Raw genomic sequence first — 18,486 nt, 5'->3', positions numbered from 1 at the left:
TTCTTAAATTTTGCAACATAATGATAAAAGGCGGCATTCATTGGGCTGAATTCGTGCTGATACATTTTCATCACCTTTCCGATGTTTTTAACATAAAAAACGTAAGTGTTTATTCGTAATGTACGTTGTGCTTCGTCAAAACACAAGATCACAATTTTATTACCACAGTAAATCTGCATATAAAACATACAATTGGCGACATAAAAATTTTCTATATTTGTAACTTTTCCCTAAACAAGCGCATCTTCGTAAGTAACATTTCAGTTTATTTTCAAATATTTTTGTACCACACAGCCGAAAAATATATATGTATGTATGATAATATCTAGGATGTTACTATTCTCATCTAGCGTTCCCGTACATGTTTCCTACCAATTAAAAATTCACCTCAATACAATTTCACCTTGACTGGACAAAGCGAATATTAAAATAAATACTAAAAAGTCTATGCTAAATAAGAGTTCTTGTCGTTCACTATTTCTGAACGGCAATAATATTCATGTTTTCATGTCCATCACCGAAGGGTGAGGGGTATGCTTATTTTGTCAAAAAGTTTGCAAATCCCAGGAGGAAGTATTAGAGATCCTAAAAAGTATATATGTTCTCGATCAGCATCAAAATCTGAATCGATTTAACCATGTTCGTCCGTCCGTCTGTGTATTGTCTGTTGTAAACATTCTCCTGGTCTCAAAAATGACGCTATAGACATCATATTTGGCGGAAACATCAGAAGTTTTTGCACGCAGATTTGAATTGAAAATGGACCAAATCGTTTGAATGTAATTAAATAGCAGGCCAAGCACCAGGTAAACTCAGAATACCCCTGCTTTTCAAACGGAATAAAAAATTGTTTTCTTTGTTTATTACTCATCAACTATAGAGGATAAATTTAAAAATGAAAAAAAAATTAACGATGTCTACTCAATATAGTAATAAATCAAAATTTAATTTTTTTTCAATACCTTTATAAAGCACAGAAGCAAGCTTGAAAGTATATAACTCTCGGCTAGTTTCAAATTTGCGCCTGAATGTGTCCGTCTGTCCATCTGTGTGTCTGCGCAACTATGTAGTAGACATCGTTCCGTTCGTAAAAATGAAGATACCGCCTACAAACTTGCAAAAGGATTTTAAAATGAACCAAACTTTTCGAAGAACACGCCTACAACGTTCACACGTCTATGTAACAACAGCTGTGTGGACACCTTTGCTCTCCGTGTTTCTGGTTTTTTTTTAGGATAGCGTTTATGGGCATGAAAGATTCGCTCACGACTGAATACAATTTTCTTACTTGTTGTATGACGCAATCTTTTCCGTACCAATATTTTTCGTTATTAATAACGAAACGAACTGAGAATTACACTTGCAGAACCGAAAACCAGAATAAACGGCGAATTTGAAGATTGCGGGAATGTTTGATTGATTTTATTTGCAGATGTCATATACGGTGTTATTTTGTTTGTTAAAACGACCGAAATATTTGATGGTTAAACAACTAATGAATAATGGTACATATGCATGTATGTTAAAGCAATTACTACAACGGAAAGATACAACATAAAAATAACTTAAACTAACTTAAAACTATAGCAGGCAAGAGTCTCGACTCGTTGATTTCTTAATTTTGATTCTAAAACCCTACGTTTTTGTTTACATTTTCCTGTGAAATAATATTGTTGTGCGGCTATTTGTGGAGACTGTATAGTTCTAACCCAAAAACAAAAATGACTCCTCATTGTCTCAACTTGTATATTGTGCAATTTATTTTAAATTTGGAAATTTTTTAACTAATTTATGTTTATTTTGTACTACACCACATTTTTTTAGGTTAAATGAGTAAAAATTTTATTCTATTTTCTACGTTATTTTATAAAAAATGAAAACATAAGCAATAATGGCGATTTGTTTCCTATTTTAAATATATATGTCAATTCAAAATATTTAGCAATTCCTTTGTTTCGTTTTGTTGTATCACTGAACTTCACCTCCATGCTTCTTCTTTTCAAGATATATTTCTTCACTCTATTTCATTAATGATTTACAGGATTTAATTCGGTTTTACTTTCGTTTTCTTATTGTTGCTTTTGATATACTTGTTGTTTACATATACTTGGATTTCTGTAGTTTTACTTCTCAAACCGTATGTTTTTATTTATAATTGCATAGAATTCATTATTTATTCTTATAAAATAATATGGTATGAACTTCTCCTTAATCCGAAGAATGGCGTTACGCATCAGTATGTAGCGTTAATAATCCTTTCGCATTTATAGGGGCTTAACCATTGACTTGGGAATTAAAAAAATTTGCAGATGCATTCACAAATTGCCCATAATTTCGATTCCATCCTGTAACGCCGTTATTTTGTCCATCATTTACTTATAACACATTAAAACTTATGTACTACCTATAACAAAATAATGAAAAATATTCCCCATTTTCATAAAAAGGAAATTGCATTCCATTAATATTTTAAAATATGAATGTTGGCAACGCTTCAGCAAAGTCACTTTATGACTATAACTTAGTTTGATACATCACGCGCTGAGTAAGGAGAGTTCGGAAAGTTTAACCGGTATTTAATTTTAAGGTTTTCAGGTATTCTTATGATATATAAATTATTATATAGATTTATACAGATTTATGTATTATATGTAAAAATGTGTTTTCCAAATTTCTTAGAAATGCAGAAAGAAAACTCTATTGTTGTCACCCATTTCATAAATCCGCATTTGTTTTGGTATCATAAAGCGGACGACTTTCATGAATTGCACGAAATCGAGGAGCAATTACAACTGATACATAATAACCAAGCAAGAGATTTCAATTATCATCCGAAATTACACGAAAAAATAGCAGTAAAGTTTGTCGCTTGGAATAAAATCATACGCGCTGAAATATTGGGCGAGGCCGGATGGCAAAAAGAATTTATTGTTTGGGCATTAGATTATGGTTTTCCTTTTCGGACCAAAGAGGAATATGTATTCCGTCTTCCCACGAAAATGACAAGACAGATTGACCACATTCGATGTGGAGGTTTAGCTAATATTTTGCCTGCTGAAACTGAATATGACGATATGGAAGGTAAGTTAGTCCTTGTGAAAAAAGATAATTGGCGGCAAAATGCCTGTGACATTTTGGACCAATTTTTGATGGATGCCGCATCGATTACTTTCGTCGAGGAATTTAAGTCGCCAGGCAATCGCTGTTGGGGCAATTTGATTGTCGGGAATCACAAAGGCAGATTTTTTGATGCTCGCGAACGCTTATTGTCGGCTAAATTGGCCTTGGAGGAGCCGACAAAATTTCAAGAGATCATTCCTAAATTGAAAACAATTTCAATTTTGCAATATCTATCTAATAATGGGAGATTAACAAAGAAAACTAACACCATCAGAGGTAAAATAACTGACCTTTGCGTGGTGCAAAATTCGACGTCTGCGATTGATGAGAATGCGAAGCGCAAGGTTGAAGATTGGCGTGCTCGCAATAAACGGCAGAATGATTTAATAGATGTAGCTACGGTAACAGAATCAAGCATTTCGCGAGAAATGACTGCAGACGGTGTGACTTTTGATGATTCGGTATCTGCAAAGAACTTCTATTTATCAGAAAATGACGTTAAAAAAGTAAATGTTGGTATTATCAACTATATCGGCAAAGCTGGAGCTCTAGCCAAAATTAAAGTTGCGGGAGATGAGTTGCGATGGCCTGGTGATGAATATTTCAAAGTAAGAATCGAAATTAATCCTGTGGAAAATTCGTCGCCAGACTTAACAAATGCTTCCATGCGAACTGAAAATTTGCTTAGATTGAAGAAAATTAGAAGTCAACAATTGATGGAATTGCGTGAAAAATATAAGGAGAACGAACCAAGTTTGACAACGTTGTCTTTGGCGCAAACTTACGCCTCAAATTTTACAGATCATAGGAAAACCTTGGAGGCAAAAATGGATAAAGTAAATAGTTATTTTGATCAATTTTGTCTCTATTAATTCTTTTACGTGATTATCCTTAGCCGAATTCGCCGGAACTACTTACAGCGGTCCACTCGCCTTCCTCCTTGAAGTATAAAAAATGTAAACCTTCGGACCAAGCAAAGACTATTAACCGTTACGAATCAACACAATCTACACGAAAAGTAAATGTGAATTTATTTAAGTTATTTTGAATCCATTTGTTATATTGAATTAATGCATTCAATATCTACTGTAAGTGTTCTATTGGAGGTTCAGAAGACGAGAAAGAGAAAAATTTCCTCGGAATGTCTTGCACTAGGCGCTCCGTAACGAACGATGACAAAGAAAATGTAGAACAGGTAATCAGTTCAGCTTCTAAGAAATTGAATTTTTTTATTCACTCGTAATTTCGTTGCCTTCCTTGCACTATAGGAGTCCATAAAAATTGGAAGTGAGGAAGATTTAATTAAATCCGACAAATTAAAATGCCCGAAAGAAGTTAATCCAAGCGATATTAAAAAGGTATATCGTATGAAGGTTTTTTTGTACGCTTTTGACTATGAAATTCTCATCGCAGAATTTGGCGTCTCCATATGATGGTTTAATTAATGGGCATTGCATGACACCGGCGCAAGTCGATAAATTTCGCAAACTTATGGAAAGGCAGAAAAAAGATCTTACAAACGAACAATGTAAATGCTATTTGTTAGAAGCCATTCCCAGTAATAAGTATTCAGAGGGTCCAAAGAAAAGAATGGATTTGTTGCGAGATGATTCACCGACAATAAACGAAAAACATGCAGAGGGTACTGTAGATACGACAGTATTGCTAGATGACTTTGTTATAAAACGAAGAAATACTCCAATGAAACGATCGCCGCCCCTAATAATCATGAAGTCATCCCGAAATAATCCATCCAACGATAGTTTTAAATTCAATAAGGATGACAATATATCGTAGGTTCTTTAATAACTTGGTGCAATTGTAACCTTTTCGTACACTCTCTTCGCTTATTCCTTGATATTGAAAAAAAAAAAATTATTTTAATATAATTTATTGAAATGTTTGTATTTTAACCTCTTAAATCTTCTTAACGAGGAAATCGACTTAAAATTACTAAACATTTTCATTTTAATAAAAAATTCATTTTGCTTTCTTTGATACAAAGCCTGGTGATGAATATTTCAAAGCAAGAATCGAAATTAATCCTGTGGAAAATTCGTCGCCAGACTTAACAAATGCTTCCATGCGAACTGAAAATTTGCTTAGATTGCGCAGTAAATATGCGCACCTTGAAGAAAATTGTTCGAATGATATGTCAACAAGCATTTCCATTGTTGCATCTTATGCTTCCATACTCTCCAGACGCAGTCAACAATTGATGGAATTGCGTGAAAACCGTATGTTTTTATTTATACTTGCATAGAATTCATTATTTATTCTTATAAAATAATATGGTATGAACTTCTCCTTAATCCGAAGAATGGCGTAACGCGTTATAAGTTATGTATCCTAGAAATAAATTCAATGGAGATTGTATGTCCGTCAGACCTACCATTGTCTACCAACATTATAAAAATTAAGAAAATAAGCCGAACTTGCGTCCATATATTTTTAGTAATTGTCTAGCTCTAATAATATTATATAAGGGCGTGCGTTCATCTGTAAGGATAAAATTGAAATTTGCGATATAAGGTTTGGCACAAATATTTGCTAATATTCCACAAATATCCAACAGAAATAGCAATTGCAGATGTATGCACTTTCATTTCTTTGCTCTTTAATATAAACGTTTATGGTTCACCATTATTTAACTTTTGAACGAAGTTTGGCTTAAAAAATTTATAATTTATTTCCGAATTTTTTTAAAAGCTATTTAATAAATTTAGAAAATAAGTTAACTTCAAATTTCTCAACTTTCTTGGAAAACGTTTTATCAGTTAATAAAGTTTACAATTATACTAAAAGCTTTATTCAAATTTTATTAATAAATTATTTATTAATTAGTTTAATTGTAGATTTTTTTGCTGCAAAGAAATCGACTTCTCCGATTTTATTTTTTTGATGTAAGTTTCTTCTTCGATTTAAGTTTTTTGGTGCAAGTTTATTATTCTTCTTTTAGTTTTTTGCCGTAAGTTTCTTGTTCTTGTTTTAGTTTTTTGGTGTAAGTTTCTTGTTCCACTTTAGTTTTTTGGTATAGGATTTTAGGCTGATGGTATTGCGACAATGTTTAGAGGCCGCAATCATCGAATCAACTTGTTAGGTTTTGTATCATTTACTTTATTAAATTGTACAAATTTTAGGGAACAGGAAGATAAAAATATTACATAACACATGTTTCGTAAATGTAATGCATGAACATGTCTTCAGTTCAATGTTGTTATTATAATATTATTGTCTTAGTAAACGTAACTTGTGCGGAATTTTAGTAACGAGATTTCTTCTAACGTCCTTTTAAATACCGGCCTTTTAAATAAATAAATCTCATCGTATTGTTATTATTACATGCGCATATAATTATAAATCTTATATTTTCGGACTCTTAATTATTATTATTATATTATATACAATATTTTTGTATTATACTGTATTATATTACATATATATTTATATTAAATTGTATTATATATACTTACATTTATATTGTGTATTATATTTATATATGCATTTATACATTACGTATATGTTCACCACATAAACATGTCTTGAATTCTATGTTAATAATAACATGTGCGAGTATTGTTGTACTATCGTATAATTATTATTACGTGTCTATATTATTATAAATATTATTGTAATTTTAAAGCGAAACGACAAAATGGAGAAAAGTAATGGCTAGAGAAGGCAAGATATTGAGTAGGGAATTGTCAACCAACCAATCGGCCATGCAGGATTTATACAAAGTCTAAACATGACAGATGAGTCTCTCTAAAAAGTCTTCATATTCTACCGAAAGCAAGGAAAATACTCTCACCAATTAGATCTTTTTTTTTTAGTTATTTGCTTCTTTAGTCTCTAAGCGAAGGTTTATTATTATCAATTGTTCTAAATAATACCTGAAATTAAAAATAGGGGCCTGTCTCTTTTAAAAAAGATTGACCACACTTACGATCCATAAACTCTTATCGAAAAATAGCAAATAAGGAAGAGAGCCTTATTTCACTCCAGTCAATCGATATCCAGTCGTGAATATTCATCACCTCCAGTAAATACACGAAAATTTCACAGCATTTTATTAGTAGTTGGACGTCACTATTTTTAAGAGCATTACTTCTTTGAGAGCGTTATGTCTAGACATTGGACAACAACAGCATCAACTTAGCCTGCGACTGCCTTCACACTTATAAATAAATTGGCGAACATTATTAAATTCGGTGACGAATCAATATACCAAAGATTCGGCCTCTAAGTAAGCGTAATTAACATAACTTCCATGTGCTTTAAAATATACTGCAGGTAGTAAATTAGAACTTTGTTTCTAAATGAATGGATTCCCTTTACAATCTGAATATAAAGCGGAGACGCATTTCTACTTTCGATGGTCCCAATTTGATAAATTGACAAAACAACTTTAGGCCGAGTGGTGGAGTCTTGGAATTAGTAAAAATGAATTTAACCTCACTTCCTGAAAATAATGACAAAGTGCTGCGCAATTGTGATAAATTCCAAATTTAGCTAAGATACTATTTGTAGAACTGGAGAGCAACTCGATTTTCAACAAGTTTAAAAATTGTCAGTAGATCCTATTTTATTTATTAATTTTTTATTCTTTTACTAAATTTTTAATTTTTAACTTAAAAATATTAGAACAGTATTCTGGTGTATAAGCGAAAAATTATTATTATTATTATAAATTTAGCCAGAGAAGAAATTCTAAGACTAAGTCTTAAAGCACTAGCATCTAAGGCTTTCGGCTTTTATTAAAAACTCTACCGCACTTGAGATTTGAACCCACGACCATTGAGTTGCTAGTCGAGACTCTTGCCTGCTCGGCCACTCAGGCGGATAAGCGAAAAATTAAAATTTCTCTTCGGTAAGCGTAAAAAAATAGATTAACTCTTTAAAAAAAAATTCTACTGCTCGTATATGTCTGATAAATGTAACTTTGCCATATTTACATATTAAATTAATGAATATAAAGCATGATTCTTCTCTAAATATGTCTGGTGTTGAAAGCATTATATATTAAAAAACATTTACATCGGCTTCTGTATGCATTGGATACTTTTAAGGATAATTTAGAACAATTTAGGCGTATGAATTAGGGCGCTGTTGAAGGCGTTTGTGGGGCTTTATAGAACTTAAATTACTAGCGGGCGAGACGACAGTACTTAGCTGGCCTGCTAATCATTTCGCCTTTTTAGATTCTTTCTTTTTATTCGACTTTTCACTGTCCTTGTTTTCCTTCTTTTCGGTCTTCTCCTCAGGATGATCTTCATAACTGCATCCATAGAAAAATTATAAATTTATTATGACATTTAAAATAATATTATGTAACTTACGCGAATAAGGTTTTCAATTCTCCACGAACTAAGGCGACTAGCAATGGCGTACCCATGCAAGCTGGCACCAAATACAACAGCGCAGGCTGAGCATGTTTAAAGATGTGCATGACGAAAATTGTAGCCATAAGACCCATGAAGTATGCTATTAAAGTAGAATAGAAATAGATACGACTTTTGCGCTTCGTACTATGATCGAAACGCAGTAAGAGAGCTATAAATATGCCTGGTATGACTATGTCCCCCAAGCCTAACATGGCGAAATTGGAACCGTTAATGCCATTAGTTATCCAGTCCTGAGGAAAGACTAATTTAATTGGCGCTTCAAAGCTTTTAGCTACCGTCACCATGACGTTAGTGCCGAAAACCCAAAAGATATCATAGAAAAATAACCCACTCAGCAAAATGCATCCGGTAACAATATTGTTCAAATGCAACATTTCCACACCGTTGACGGCGAATGCAAGCCCAAACATGTTATTTGCAATCCAATGCTTCTTTATCAAGTACCACACACCGATTGCGGTTGATATGATGAGACACACAATGTCGTGTGTGGAGAATTTATAATTTATGAGATCTTCCTTGGTTTTTCCTTCACCTTTAGTAAAATGTATGTGGAATGGTATTTTTGGAACAGCAGCGGGCATCAAAGAGTTCACAACGGGGCTAAGTAAGTGGGCCAACGCAATAATGCCCAAAAAGAAGAAGTAGCCAGTAAGCAGGAGGTTAATATGATCTTTTGAAAATATCTTGAAAAACAAATAGAGACCAAAAAGCGCCACGGAAGCAATAATAGGAAAATACATGGCATCTTGCTTGCTCATAGTATCAGCCTTTTCACCGCTTACCTACAATTTAGATTAATTCTGATTTTATAATTTTAAGTCAGACAATAACAATCACGAACCTTTCTCGCTTTGTGTAATTTTACTGAACGTATGGAACCAAAGACTATTGGCAACATAGCCATAATTACTAAACTCCCATAGGCTATCGCCGTACCTTCAGGTGTTGAGACTTTTTTTTCATTTGTTATCGTTTCGGTGTTGGTTGCATTTTTGACTGCATCCACAATTCCTTTTACGGTCTCCGATACTGTTTCCATTATTTGCTCGGCCATCGTAATCTGGTATTAACCAAACCAGCAATTTTTAAATATATTAATTAGAACTACTTTTCGACAATTTTCTCCAATATAAAGTGGGAATCGCGACGAAAATTGACACGCACTCAAAACTATCAGAAGAGAGAAGAGAGAACTGGAGAACCATTGTCGACTTGACATTTCAATTTCGATAATTTTTAGTGTTGTATTTCTCTTCATAACATGTAAATTAAGCACAATTCAACTAAAATACACTTTCTTGTAAATTGGGAAATCCGGAAATGCAGATGGCAATAAGTTTTTGTATAAACTGTAAAAATGTCAATATTGTTTTTATATTATAGGCTTACTTAGGGTACCGACAAAATAATGTGTTATTTATTTTTCGTAACGCAATGACGAGCCTCATTACCTTATTATTTGAAAAGAAAATTAAATAAATCAATGTAAATATGAACAAATACATATGGCTTCAGAAATAACCATAAAGAAACCAACTTAAATATAAGCAATAAATAAATAGAATGCCACAATAAAATATCTACTAATTAATTAATCAAATAAACAAAATTAAAAAAATGAGTTTTAGAGAACCATGTGGACTTCGCTGACGCAGTTAAACAAAGCAAGTCAATTGATTATTCGCTTTTGTTTGACAAACATATTTTAAATTCAAAATAAATCGCTCTTATTACATGTCCTTATAAGATAGTACAGAGTAGGGCTAACACTTTTCATTCAGATTTAGATTAATATAAAATATACGTAAATAAGGTAAATAACTTCCGAATCAATGTTTTTTTTTTTAGTCTAAAATTCATTTCATTAGTCTAAATTTAAAATAATAATAATAATAACTTCCGAATCATCGTCATTGTGTCGGATCCTTAAGATGCGTTACATTTGCGGCTTCTTATTGTTTTAAGATAATGTGTTTACTTTTTAACCGCAGCCAACTTCGTTCAACATATAAAAAGAATTGTCATTGCCGATAAATCAAAAATATTTGCATTTAGTTTTTCTGAATAAGTTTTGTACTGATATAGATAAAATAAAAGTAGGAAAAGATGGATACAATTTTGGGTATAAGAGGTCCTACGTTTGTGATGCTGGCAGCCGACACAACACAAGCTAGATCTATTGTGGTAATGAAGCAAGGTAAACAAAAGTAAAATTTATCCACGATCAGTATCATGACACAACGAAAATTGAGAAATTTTCAATTAAAAGAATTTTATTTTATTCAGATGAAAATAAAATACACAAAATATCCAATAATTTAATGATAGCTACTGTTGGCGACTCGGGTGACGCTGTTCAATTTACGGAGTTCATTTCCAAGAATATAGCGCTTTATAAAATGCGCAATGGCTACGACTTGAGTCCAAAGTGTGCTGCGCATTTTACACGCAAAAACCTGGCTGACTACTTGAGAAGTAGTGCTCCCTATCAAGTTAATATGTTGGTAGCCGGGTAAGTTGTTTATTCAAATTAAATTCCATTCCCTTTTAAATTGTTTTAATTTAAGTTTCGACCCAAAGGAGTCTCTGCCAGAATTACATTATATAGATTACTTGGCTAACGCTAAATCCGTGAAATATGGGGGTCAAGGTTATGGTGGGATGTTTTGTGCCAGCGTATTTGATCGTTACTATGATGACAAGATTACACAAGCGGAAGCTTATGAAGTACTAAAGAAATGTGTTGCCGAAATACATAAACGTTTGATTATTAATTTACCAAAATTTAATGTCGCCGTTGTTGATGATCAAGGAGTCCATAACCTAGAGCCGATTACTGGCAAAAATTTAGAACAACTTCAATGAGGCGGTATTAATACGACTGCCAAATTTATTTTTAAATAAATCGCGGCGGGTGTTTTAAAAAATATTTATGTAGCTTTTATTCATCGAAATGACTATTTTTGATTGGTTTGGGCCAATCCAAATCGATAGCCATAACATCAAGTGCTACTATATCGATCGGTCGGTCAATAAGAACAGCTATTGATGGAACTGTGCGCCCAAATTCACCATGCACCAATTCTTTGATGTATGTCCCAGCTTGGCTGACAATATCTAAAACCAAAATTTTACAATTCTCCTTATGTACCCAAGCCTTGAAAAAATAAAGACACAATTAAATCGTATTTCTTCATTGTACGTAAATCTATAAAAGTACCTTAAGGCTGTATACCATGCGGGGTCTGGTGTGCAGCGGCCTCCGGTGTAATACCCTAATAGGTGTTTTCTGTTTTATTTCAAATCCTTGCGGCAAGTTAAGCTTTTCTAGAATATCCGAACTTGCGGGTTCCTGCAACATGCACAAAGCTCTGTAGAACTTGCGTTTTTTTTCCTCACCGGATTTAATGTGCACTAACTCTTCTCTCTTGACAATTTGTAAATGACGTACAGAAATCTTTTTCGATTTGTCTATATCGCATTCTATGCGATAGGCCGCCGCACTCGATAGTTTAGTTGTAAAAGCATTGCTGATTTCCAAAACGAAAGGACGGCCTTTGCCTAAGCAACGTACGTCTACATCTTCTCGACCACTTGACATGAAAATAACTTTACTTTGATCATTACTGAAAAGAAACAGCTTCTAAAATTTTACATTTAAACTTTTGCAGAAACAGAATATTTACCAAAGCAATGGTGTAACATTTCTAATGATAATCTCTTCGATACTGTCTTTCATCACACGGTGGCCATTCAAAATCCAAGGCGTATGGGAAAGTTCTCTTGTTAATTTACAATATCGACCTGCCACAAAAATCGTAGGTCCCAACAATTCAATGGACTTAAGATTTAGTGGTTCGGCCACAACTGTGGGGGGTACTGGAAAAAATTGCTTAAATAACTCTCCTTTTAAACGCTTAGGTATGTACTGCTTTTCTATAAGGCCCCTAGAGATATCCTGACGTTTGCTACTCGGTGGACGGGGAAATGCCCTTTCATGCAATTTTTGCAATTTTACCAACTCATCCAGTTCTTTGTTATGCGCTAACGTGACATTAATTTGAACACCATTCGCTTCATAATTTCTATGCAATTCTCTGCATATGATCGGATTTAAAATTAACTTAGCTGCTTCTTTTAATGGCACATCAGGAGCTTTTTCCATATCAATAAACGAGCTAAAACGTTCCAATAATCCATACCACATGGATAATTGCCTAATTTGCAACATCATAGGCAAACTAATGGCGACTACGACGTCGCGGTAATCATATTTTTCAATGTCAGTTTTTAAAATTGCTTCAATAATACATTGTTGGAATTCCTTAGAGAACAATCCTAAACAGGTGGAGCACACATCTTTTCGCGGTTTTTTCATTGCACTCTCTTCAGAACAATTATCATCTAACTTTTCGTATTTAATATTTAGCTAAAGACAAAATTACTTTGATCACATTAGTAAATAAAATAATAAGAGCACGGCTCACCTTTTGAAAAGTTTCTTTAATAGACTGATATTCGTTACCACGAGCCTTTAGATATCGTAGTTGGCAAATTTGGCAAACTCCGCAGTCTTCCAAAAAGTCAACTAAGTCTTGATTTATTTTTTTACTAACCATTTTCAATATTAAAGAATAGAGCATGCGAATATTAAGTAAGCCAGCTGTCTGGAAATATGTTTTGACTACGCAAAGTATGCGTTTTACCCTATTCACCCTACACTTTAAGAAGTTTAACCGTGATAATATGCCATCTTCCATTTATAATATCTTACATCACTTGTAGAATATTAAGTTCGTACTGTTGTATGTAACACTCAGAAGAAAGTAGACCCAACTTTTATTTTGTCTATCTGATGCGTATTGATGTATTTTTCTATCTAGCCTACAGATTAAAATTTTTGAAAAATGTTGACGAGAAATTTGGTACACTAACGGTCGGTACACAACAGCCCCATTGAAAATGGATTAGTAAGGGCCTCTTTTGCTACCGCTCCCTACATAAAGCCTTATCTCGAAAAACTCGCTATAAAAAAAAAGTGAGGATTTCCAAAGTTCTGTGTCAAAAAAGAGAAATCGTACCTCGGCATAAGAAATTAATGGTTAAGGGGGTCTAATTACTTTAACCCCCTCCATATATTCTAACCAAAAGTAAAATGTTTGTGAGCCTAGTGCAAATACTGAAATATATTAAAAAAAGGTTTATGTGGCGTTTTAGGTAAAAGGATTAAGTATAATATGGTGGAACGTCCGATCGATAGTTGGAATTCTTATCGTAATTTGGAATAAATGGTTTTATTCAAATATTTAGATAATTGTCAGAAATAACTCTGCGTTATGCTTTAGTAGTATTTTTAGTCTATTTTTAATACTTATTTGAAATCGTACTATTTTATATAACTCTGAGTATAATCGATTAATTTGCAAGATTTAATGAAAATTTTTAAGATATTCCTTTTGTATTGAATGCTATTTAGTTATTTGCATATATTGAATCTATAACACAAATAAAACGAGTAGTTAATCGTAAGTGCTTTTATAAATAGAAATATTTGCTAAAACTGTTCGTAAACTCAAGAGTTTGGCAGAGAATCCGTGTTACGTCATTTAGTTAATTTGTGATACTGCTTTTGTGCAGATCTTAATTATTATTTTATATTTTGAAGCATTGTTTCCTGATGGCGCTAACCCCGTTTTTTCGTTTGCCGCTTACTGATTTAACCGGTTGCTTGGTTAATCATCAGACCTACGATAAATGCGGAGAACTTGAAATGAATATGATGGAATGTCTGGAAGCGTACGGTGGTGAACGTGGCAAGAAAATGTGTAAAGATTTAATTGATGATTTTGGAGAATGTGTTAACATGCGTAAGCAAATGCTACGTGTTGAGGTAAGTTTCCTTCCTTTTGTTTAAAAGTAGGTCAACATAGATAGTGCCGTTTTTAGGCTATGCGCAAAGAACGATTTAGGCAATACAGAGCCGGCGAACGGAAAAAGGAAGAATTATACGCGGAATCGCCCAGAATTGACGCCTATTAATTATAAATTTTCCGAAAATGAATTTACATAAATTTCATGGATGTGGAAAATTTTTTAGATGGGATTAATATAGAAGATATAACGTAAACATGCGAATATGTTGTTGTTAAACCGAAGGCTTGTAATATAAAATGTAAATAAAAGTCATTTCAGTCTATGAGGACGGAACTACTCATCACCTTTAAATTAGATTTCTGGCTATGTTAAAAGATTTTAATTTAAAAATAATCGGACCTCAACAACCTGGCGATGGACTTTCAACAAAAAAAGCCCTTAATAATGTATTGAAGGTCAAAAGTGTTGAATATATTGTTTAGATTTGCAGACTCCGCTTCAGAAAAATTATTACCAACACTGAGGACTTTCTTAAAAGGTAACAAATTTTTGTCATTTTTGACTTTGGATCAAGTATTTCAAGTAAAGAATTTTCGGTAAGTGGGAATATATATTTACAATGCTAGTAATTGCTATGACCAACTAAATTTGCTATGATAGTGAGATAAATTGTCGTTTTCGTTTTTAGTTAAACACTTTATTATAAACAGAAACATGTTCAGCATTAATCGTTGATTTACTGCGCCCGGATCGAAAGTGACGATTCGACAAGCGGGCAAATTTTTCATATAGTTAAAGTTAAAGTAAGCGCATTTTAATAGTTTGCTATGACTAAATTGCTCTCAGCAACCAAATTGTGAAAATTTTCCAATGCTCTCAATCGGACAAATTACTAAGCTTTATAAAAAAGGAAGAAAGAATGGTTTCTTTGATAAAAGCCTGCATCATTTGTTATCTAGGTTGATGTGCTATCTGTTTGCCAAATTTATTTAAAATATTGATCTCCTTCAACATCGCCGTTATTCAACAAGAACAACTCTCGTCAGATTAAGGGGTAATGTCTTCTTATGCTTATTATGCTTATAAGGAAAGACAGCTTTTCTATTTACCTAAAAAATGTAAATATTTATTGCTTTCCATGTGCATTCCCAGGACAACGGTACATAGTCAATTAATCGAGATGGAGTATGGCGTCTATTGATTTCCCATCAAAAAAAGGGAAAAAACTTATGGGACAATGTACTATTACAGTTTACCTAAGATGAGCTATCTTGAGACGGCTAATTACATCAGTTTTGATTTCTTGGAATTGTTACCTGATGAGTTGTCAAATTTGAAGTGTTCTATATTGAACCAATAATTTTCTGCGGGAATTTTCTTTAGTATTGTACTTGGACAGAATTCTATTTCATTTCAGTTATCCCCTTGGTTTTTCATTTTTTAATTTACCCATGAAAACTGAAAGCAAATTTTTTAATAAAGGGAGATATCCTCAAAGTTGATTTATAAGATATAATTCCGTTGCTAACGATGTATTTCTCATAATCTGCATATGTACATATACCGAGAATTCCGATCCTGAACAAAAATTATAATCAATGCAAACACAAGAGAGTGTAATGAAAAAGAACAGAATCTAACGCAGATTTCTCGCACTAACAAAATTGAAAGCAAATTCCTCGCACCAACAGTGTCGAACGAAAATTTTGAAGTGTTTAGAAGTGTTTAAGACTGTTTGTGATCTATGGAATACATGTGAATGCCACACAATTATGTGTTCAGAAAAATCAGACAAAGATGCTAGGAAATGCGTCGCAGTTGGGAATACATACCAGTCTCACAACCGATGCCACAACAAACAGAATACGAAAACACAACAATATGTTTTATAAGAAAAGTTGAAAAGTTATATTTTTTTAAAATTTCAATAATAAAATAAATAAATATGCATGCATTCACATACTAAGTTTTGAGCAAAAAATTTCATACAGAGGAATTTCATACCCATGCCATAGAAACATAAACAAAATAATGTCGCGGGGAGAATTTTTCTCAGCTGTTCTTTATTTTCATAGAAAAAAGTATGGATTTCGTTAATTTTCACAGGAAAAAGTATGGATTTGTTTAATTTTTTTTTTAAACTGTAAACTACAAGTTCTTTTTTACTTTTAAAGCATTTAGAAAGTAATACATTCAAGATTAAGAGATAAATTATCCTTATTATGGATAGTATTATGGATAGCAAGCAAAAACGAAAATTTATTTTGTTTCAATGAAAAGAGAACACGTATAATGTTATGCACTACAACTGCACTACTACTGACTACTTACTGACAACTGTTAGCCTGAAACGTACGATTTTACAAAAAAAAACGGCTTATTTTCAATATTGTAACTTAGTATAAAAATTAACTGGATGAAATCCAGTGCATATGGGCAAATTTTCCATTCAATCCATATCGTATAAGGGTTCCCATGGAAATAAGCTGCTTTTTATGATGATACATCCTAACTTTTGGTTAGGTTTGGCTTTGAATTTTCGCGAAAATCCGTTAGCTGACTTTTGCCTTTACATGATTTATAAAAAGAAGTACCATGTGTTGTGAATTGAGAGAGAGCAGAGTTGATTTCAATAAATTCTCTATTAGTACATGGTCGAAACAAGTCACACAAATTCTGCTGAATAAGAATTTTTCATTATTCTGTTAGAACATTTACAACGTTTGCATTATCAATTGGTTTCTATTAACTCCTTAAGACAAACCATAGTGCTTCAAATTAATCAAAGATTCTAAAATGCAATCAACCACCTCAAAGACCTTATTTTCTTATAAATTAATATATACATTTATTGACCCAAATCTTTGTGTGTAAATTTATTTGATATATATCGCAAGTACTTCCAAGACATTCGTATGAGAAATCGTTGAAAAGTCTGTAAAAACACAACGCTAAAGTGGTTTGTGTGCTTTGATGGCGGAATGAAGCATGCAATAGCACTTTGAAAAGCTTCCCCCACAGATCATTGTTTTTTTTTTTCTGAGTAGGGGGACTTTAATTGTTTCTGAACCAATCTGAAAAGAACCTTAGCCAACGGTCGGGCTAAAGTCAGTCGCAATGATTGAGTGGTTTTTGTTTCCTGCTTTTATAAGAACAATAGGATCTCGTTGCAAGGCAGTTTTTAATATTGCACCCAAGCGTCTGTGTAATTCGAGAAGATTAGCTGGAGCACTAAACTAATTCTCAAATTGCCAAAAGCTTGTTGCTCATTCTTGTAAAGGGTTAACGTGAAGCCGCCCGCGTTGTTTGTTGTGGCTGAGTATTGTGCGACGAAAACAGGAGATTTTATGATTTTTACAGGTACTACCGCGATACCACTTTGCTTTTAAGAAATTAATAAAAAAATTCTTAAAATATATCAACAAGTGTGCATATATGTGCAAAAATTTGCTTTAATAAGCTAATTTCTTGTTCAGAAACAAGTGCGAGAAAATCATCCTTAGATTTGTGTACTAATCCTTCAATGAATTGATTTATATTAGGAAATAAAAGAGGAAAATAATTATTTTTGTAGTGCTTTCTGAATTGCTGATGCACTGCAATAAAAGCTGTGTTCATAATTTCGATATCCCACTAGTGGAAAAGCGGGTACAGTTTAATTTTAATTGCAAATAAATTTGATTATTAATCTCCGCAGCTGGCAACGCTGAAAAACGCATTTGACAGATGTGTGCAAAGTAAGCAAAGTAAATTTTACTCTCAGAAAATTCAAAATGAGCATTCATAACAACACATAGCAGAGTAAATTTTACTCTCAAAAAGAAAGGATTATACAAAACAAAACACCTACAACACATTCATTTATTTAGAAAAATATTTAAAAAAAATAAAAATTAATGATAATACATTAAAGAAATATGTAACGTTTATAATAAACATATTACAAAAAATGAAAAAATAATAACGGATTCGACTGCTGATATATGGAATAAACTATCTAAAGGTTAACCAATATTCTAAACTACTTGCAAACTTTATAAGGCTCATGTAAAGTACTTTTTATTCCAACTCGGGAAATCATCTG

At 32.8% G+C, this 18,486-nt stretch overlaps 6 protein-coding genes across 7 annotated transcripts; 4 read left to right on the top strand and 2 right to left on the bottom strand.

Annotated features, from left to right (window-relative positions):
- Nucleotides 1–2,511: 2,511 nt before the first annotated feature.
- Nucleotides 2,512–5,383, top strand: LOC119632958 (putative ATP-dependent RNA helicase SoYb). Its single transcript, XM_038026123.1, has 3 exons — nt 2,512–2,595; nt 2,680–3,808; nt 5,227–5,383. The coding sequence occupies exons 2-3, from the start codon at nt 2,682–2,684 to the stop codon at nt 5,381–5,383; spliced, it is 1,284 nt and encodes a 427-aa protein (XP_037882051.1). The 5' UTR covers nt 2,512–2,595; nt 2,680–2,681.
- LOC119633435 lies at nt 3,815–5,120 on the top strand. The gene is made up of 5 exons (XM_038026990.1): nt 3,815–3,956; nt 4,016–4,138; nt 4,214–4,315; nt 4,389–4,478; nt 4,534–5,120. The coding sequence occupies exons 1-5, from the start codon at nt 3,837–3,839 to the stop codon at nt 4,915–4,917; spliced, it is 819 nt and encodes a 272-aa protein (XP_037882918.1). The 5' UTR covers nt 3,815–3,836; the 3' UTR covers nt 4,918–5,120.
- A 2,587-nt stretch (nt 5,384–7,970) lies between the features above and the next one.
- Nucleotides 7,971–9,716, bottom strand: LOC119633330 (minor histocompatibility antigen H13). Its single transcript, XM_038026830.1, has 3 exons — nt 9,370–9,716; nt 8,460–9,310; nt 7,971–8,398 (listed from the first exon to the last, which is right to left on the bottom strand). Exons 1-3 carry the CDS (start codon nt 9,580–9,582, stop codon nt 8,305–8,307), a joined length of 1,158 nt encoding a protein of 385 aa, XP_037882758.1. The 5' UTR covers nt 9,583–9,716; the 3' UTR covers nt 7,971–8,304.
- Nucleotides 9,717–10,535: 819 nt separating this feature from the next.
- On the top strand, nt 10,536–11,457 carry LOC119633781 (probable proteasome subunit beta type-2). Its single transcript, XM_038027519.1, has 3 exons — nt 10,536–10,725; nt 10,815–11,040; nt 11,096–11,457. The coding sequence occupies exons 1-3, from the start codon at nt 10,635–10,637 to the stop codon at nt 11,391–11,393; spliced, it is 615 nt and encodes a 204-aa protein (XP_037883447.1). The 5' UTR covers nt 10,536–10,634; the 3' UTR covers nt 11,394–11,457.
- LOC119633780 (putative tRNA pseudouridine synthase Pus10) lies at nt 11,453–16,861 on the bottom strand. Of its 2 annotated transcripts, XM_038027518.1 has the most exons (5): nt 16,407–16,861; nt 13,016–13,139; nt 12,215–12,957; nt 11,749–12,154; nt 11,453–11,685 (listed from the first exon to the last, which is right to left on the bottom strand). In XM_038027518.1, the coding sequence occupies exons 1-5, from the start codon at nt 16,421–16,423 to the stop codon at nt 11,470–11,472; spliced, it is 1,506 nt and encodes a 501-aa protein (XP_037883446.1). In that variant the 5' UTR covers nt 16,424–16,861; the 3' UTR covers nt 11,453–11,469. The 2 variants fall into 2 exon arrangements, with proteins under 2 accessions (XP_037883446.1, XP_037883445.1); XM_038027517.1 differs by lacking the exon at nt 16,407–16,861 and having other exon boundaries at nt 13,016–13,448.
- Nucleotides 13,892–14,738, top strand: LOC119633782 (NADH dehydrogenase [ubiquinone] iron-sulfur protein 5). Its single transcript, XM_038027521.1, has 3 exons — nt 13,892–14,053; nt 14,194–14,418; nt 14,475–14,738. Exons 2-3 carry the CDS (start codon nt 14,206–14,208, stop codon nt 14,565–14,567), a joined length of 306 nt encoding a protein of 101 aa, XP_037883449.1. The 5' UTR covers nt 13,892–14,053; nt 14,194–14,205; the 3' UTR covers nt 14,568–14,738.
- Nucleotides 16,862–18,486: the final 1,625 nt, after the last annotated feature.

The sequence above is a fragment of the Glossina fuscipes genome, unplaced genomic scaffold (assembly GCF_014805625.2).
Source record: "Glossina fuscipes isolate IAEA_lab_2018 unplaced genomic scaffold, Yale_Gfus_2 2, whole genome shotgun sequence".
NCBI classification, from domain to species: domain Eukaryota; kingdom Metazoa; phylum Arthropoda; class Insecta; order Diptera; family Glossinidae; genus Glossina; species Glossina fuscipes.
Note: the sequence above shows the minus strand (reverse complement) of the source record. Positions and strands in the feature narration are given on the sequence as shown.

What these genes read in the sequence shown, in the direction of transcription:
- LOC119632958 (XM_038026123.1), top strand. Translation starts at nt 2,682, where the DNA reads ATGCAGAAAGAAAACTCTATTGTTGTCACCCATTTCATAAATCCGCAT. An exon ending in CGAACTGAAAATTTGCTTAG is followed by an intron (nt 3,809 to 5,226) that starts ATTGAAGAAAAT and finishes AAATTTGCTTAG; the next exon opens with ATTGCGCAGTAAATATGCGC.
- LOC119633435 (XM_038026990.1), top strand. Translation starts at nt 3,837, where the DNA reads ATGGAATTGCGTGAAAAATATAAGGAGAACGAACCAAGTTTGACAACG. An exon ending in TGGAGGCAAAAATGGATAAA is followed by an intron (nt 3,957 to 4,015) that starts GTAAATAGTTAT and finishes GATTATCCTTAG; the next exon opens with CCGAATTCGCCGGAACTACT. An exon ending in CAACACAATCTACACGAAAA is followed by an intron (nt 4,139 to 4,213) that starts GTAAATGTGAAT and finishes ATCTACTGTAAG; the next exon opens with TGTTCTATTGGAGGTTCAGA.
- LOC119633330 (XM_038026830.1), bottom strand. Translation starts at nt 9,582, where the DNA reads ATGGCCGAGCAAATAATGGAAACAGTATCGGAGACCGTAAAAGGAATT. An exon ending in AATTACACAAAGCGAGAAAG is followed by an intron (nt 9,311 to 9,369) that starts GTTCGTGATTGT and finishes TCTAAATTGTAG; the next exon opens with GTAAGCGGTGAAAAGGCTGA. An exon ending in GAATTGAAAACCTTATTCGC is followed by an intron (nt 8,399 to 8,459) that starts GTAAGTTACATA and finishes CTATGGATGCAG; the next exon opens with TTATGAAGATCATCCTGAGG.
- LOC119633781 (XM_038027519.1), top strand. Translation starts at nt 10,635, where the DNA reads ATGGATACAATTTTGGGTATAAGAGGTCCTACGTTTGTGATGCTGGCA. An exon ending in TATTGTGGTAATGAAGCAAG is followed by an intron (nt 10,726 to 10,814) that starts GTAAACAAAAGT and finishes TATTTTATTCAG; the next exon opens with ATGAAAATAAAATACACAAA. An exon ending in GTTAATATGTTGGTAGCCGG is followed by an intron (nt 11,041 to 11,095) that starts GTAAGTTGTTTA and finishes TTTTAATTTAAG; the next exon opens with TTTCGACCCAAAGGAGTCTC.
- LOC119633780 (XM_038027517.1), bottom strand. Translation starts at nt 13,288, where the DNA reads ATGGAAGATGGCATATTATCACGGTTAAACTTCTTAAAGTGTAGGGTG. An exon ending in TTAAAGAAACTTTTCAAAAG is followed by an intron (nt 12,958 to 13,015) that starts GTGAGCCGTGCT and finishes TTTTGTCTTTAG; the next exon opens with CTAAATATTAAATACGAAAA. An exon ending in GCATGGTATACAGCCTTAAG is followed by an intron (nt 11,686 to 11,748) that starts GTACTTTTATAG and finishes TATTTTTTCAAG; the next exon opens with GCTTGGGTACATAAGGAGAA.
- LOC119633782 (XM_038027521.1), top strand. Translation starts at nt 14,206, where the DNA reads ATGGCGCTAACCCCGTTTTTTCGTTTGCCGCTTACTGATTTAACCGGT. An exon ending in AGCAAATGCTACGTGTTGAG is followed by an intron (nt 14,419 to 14,474) that starts GTAAGTTTCCTT and finishes TGCCGTTTTTAG; the next exon opens with GCTATGCGCAAAGAACGATT.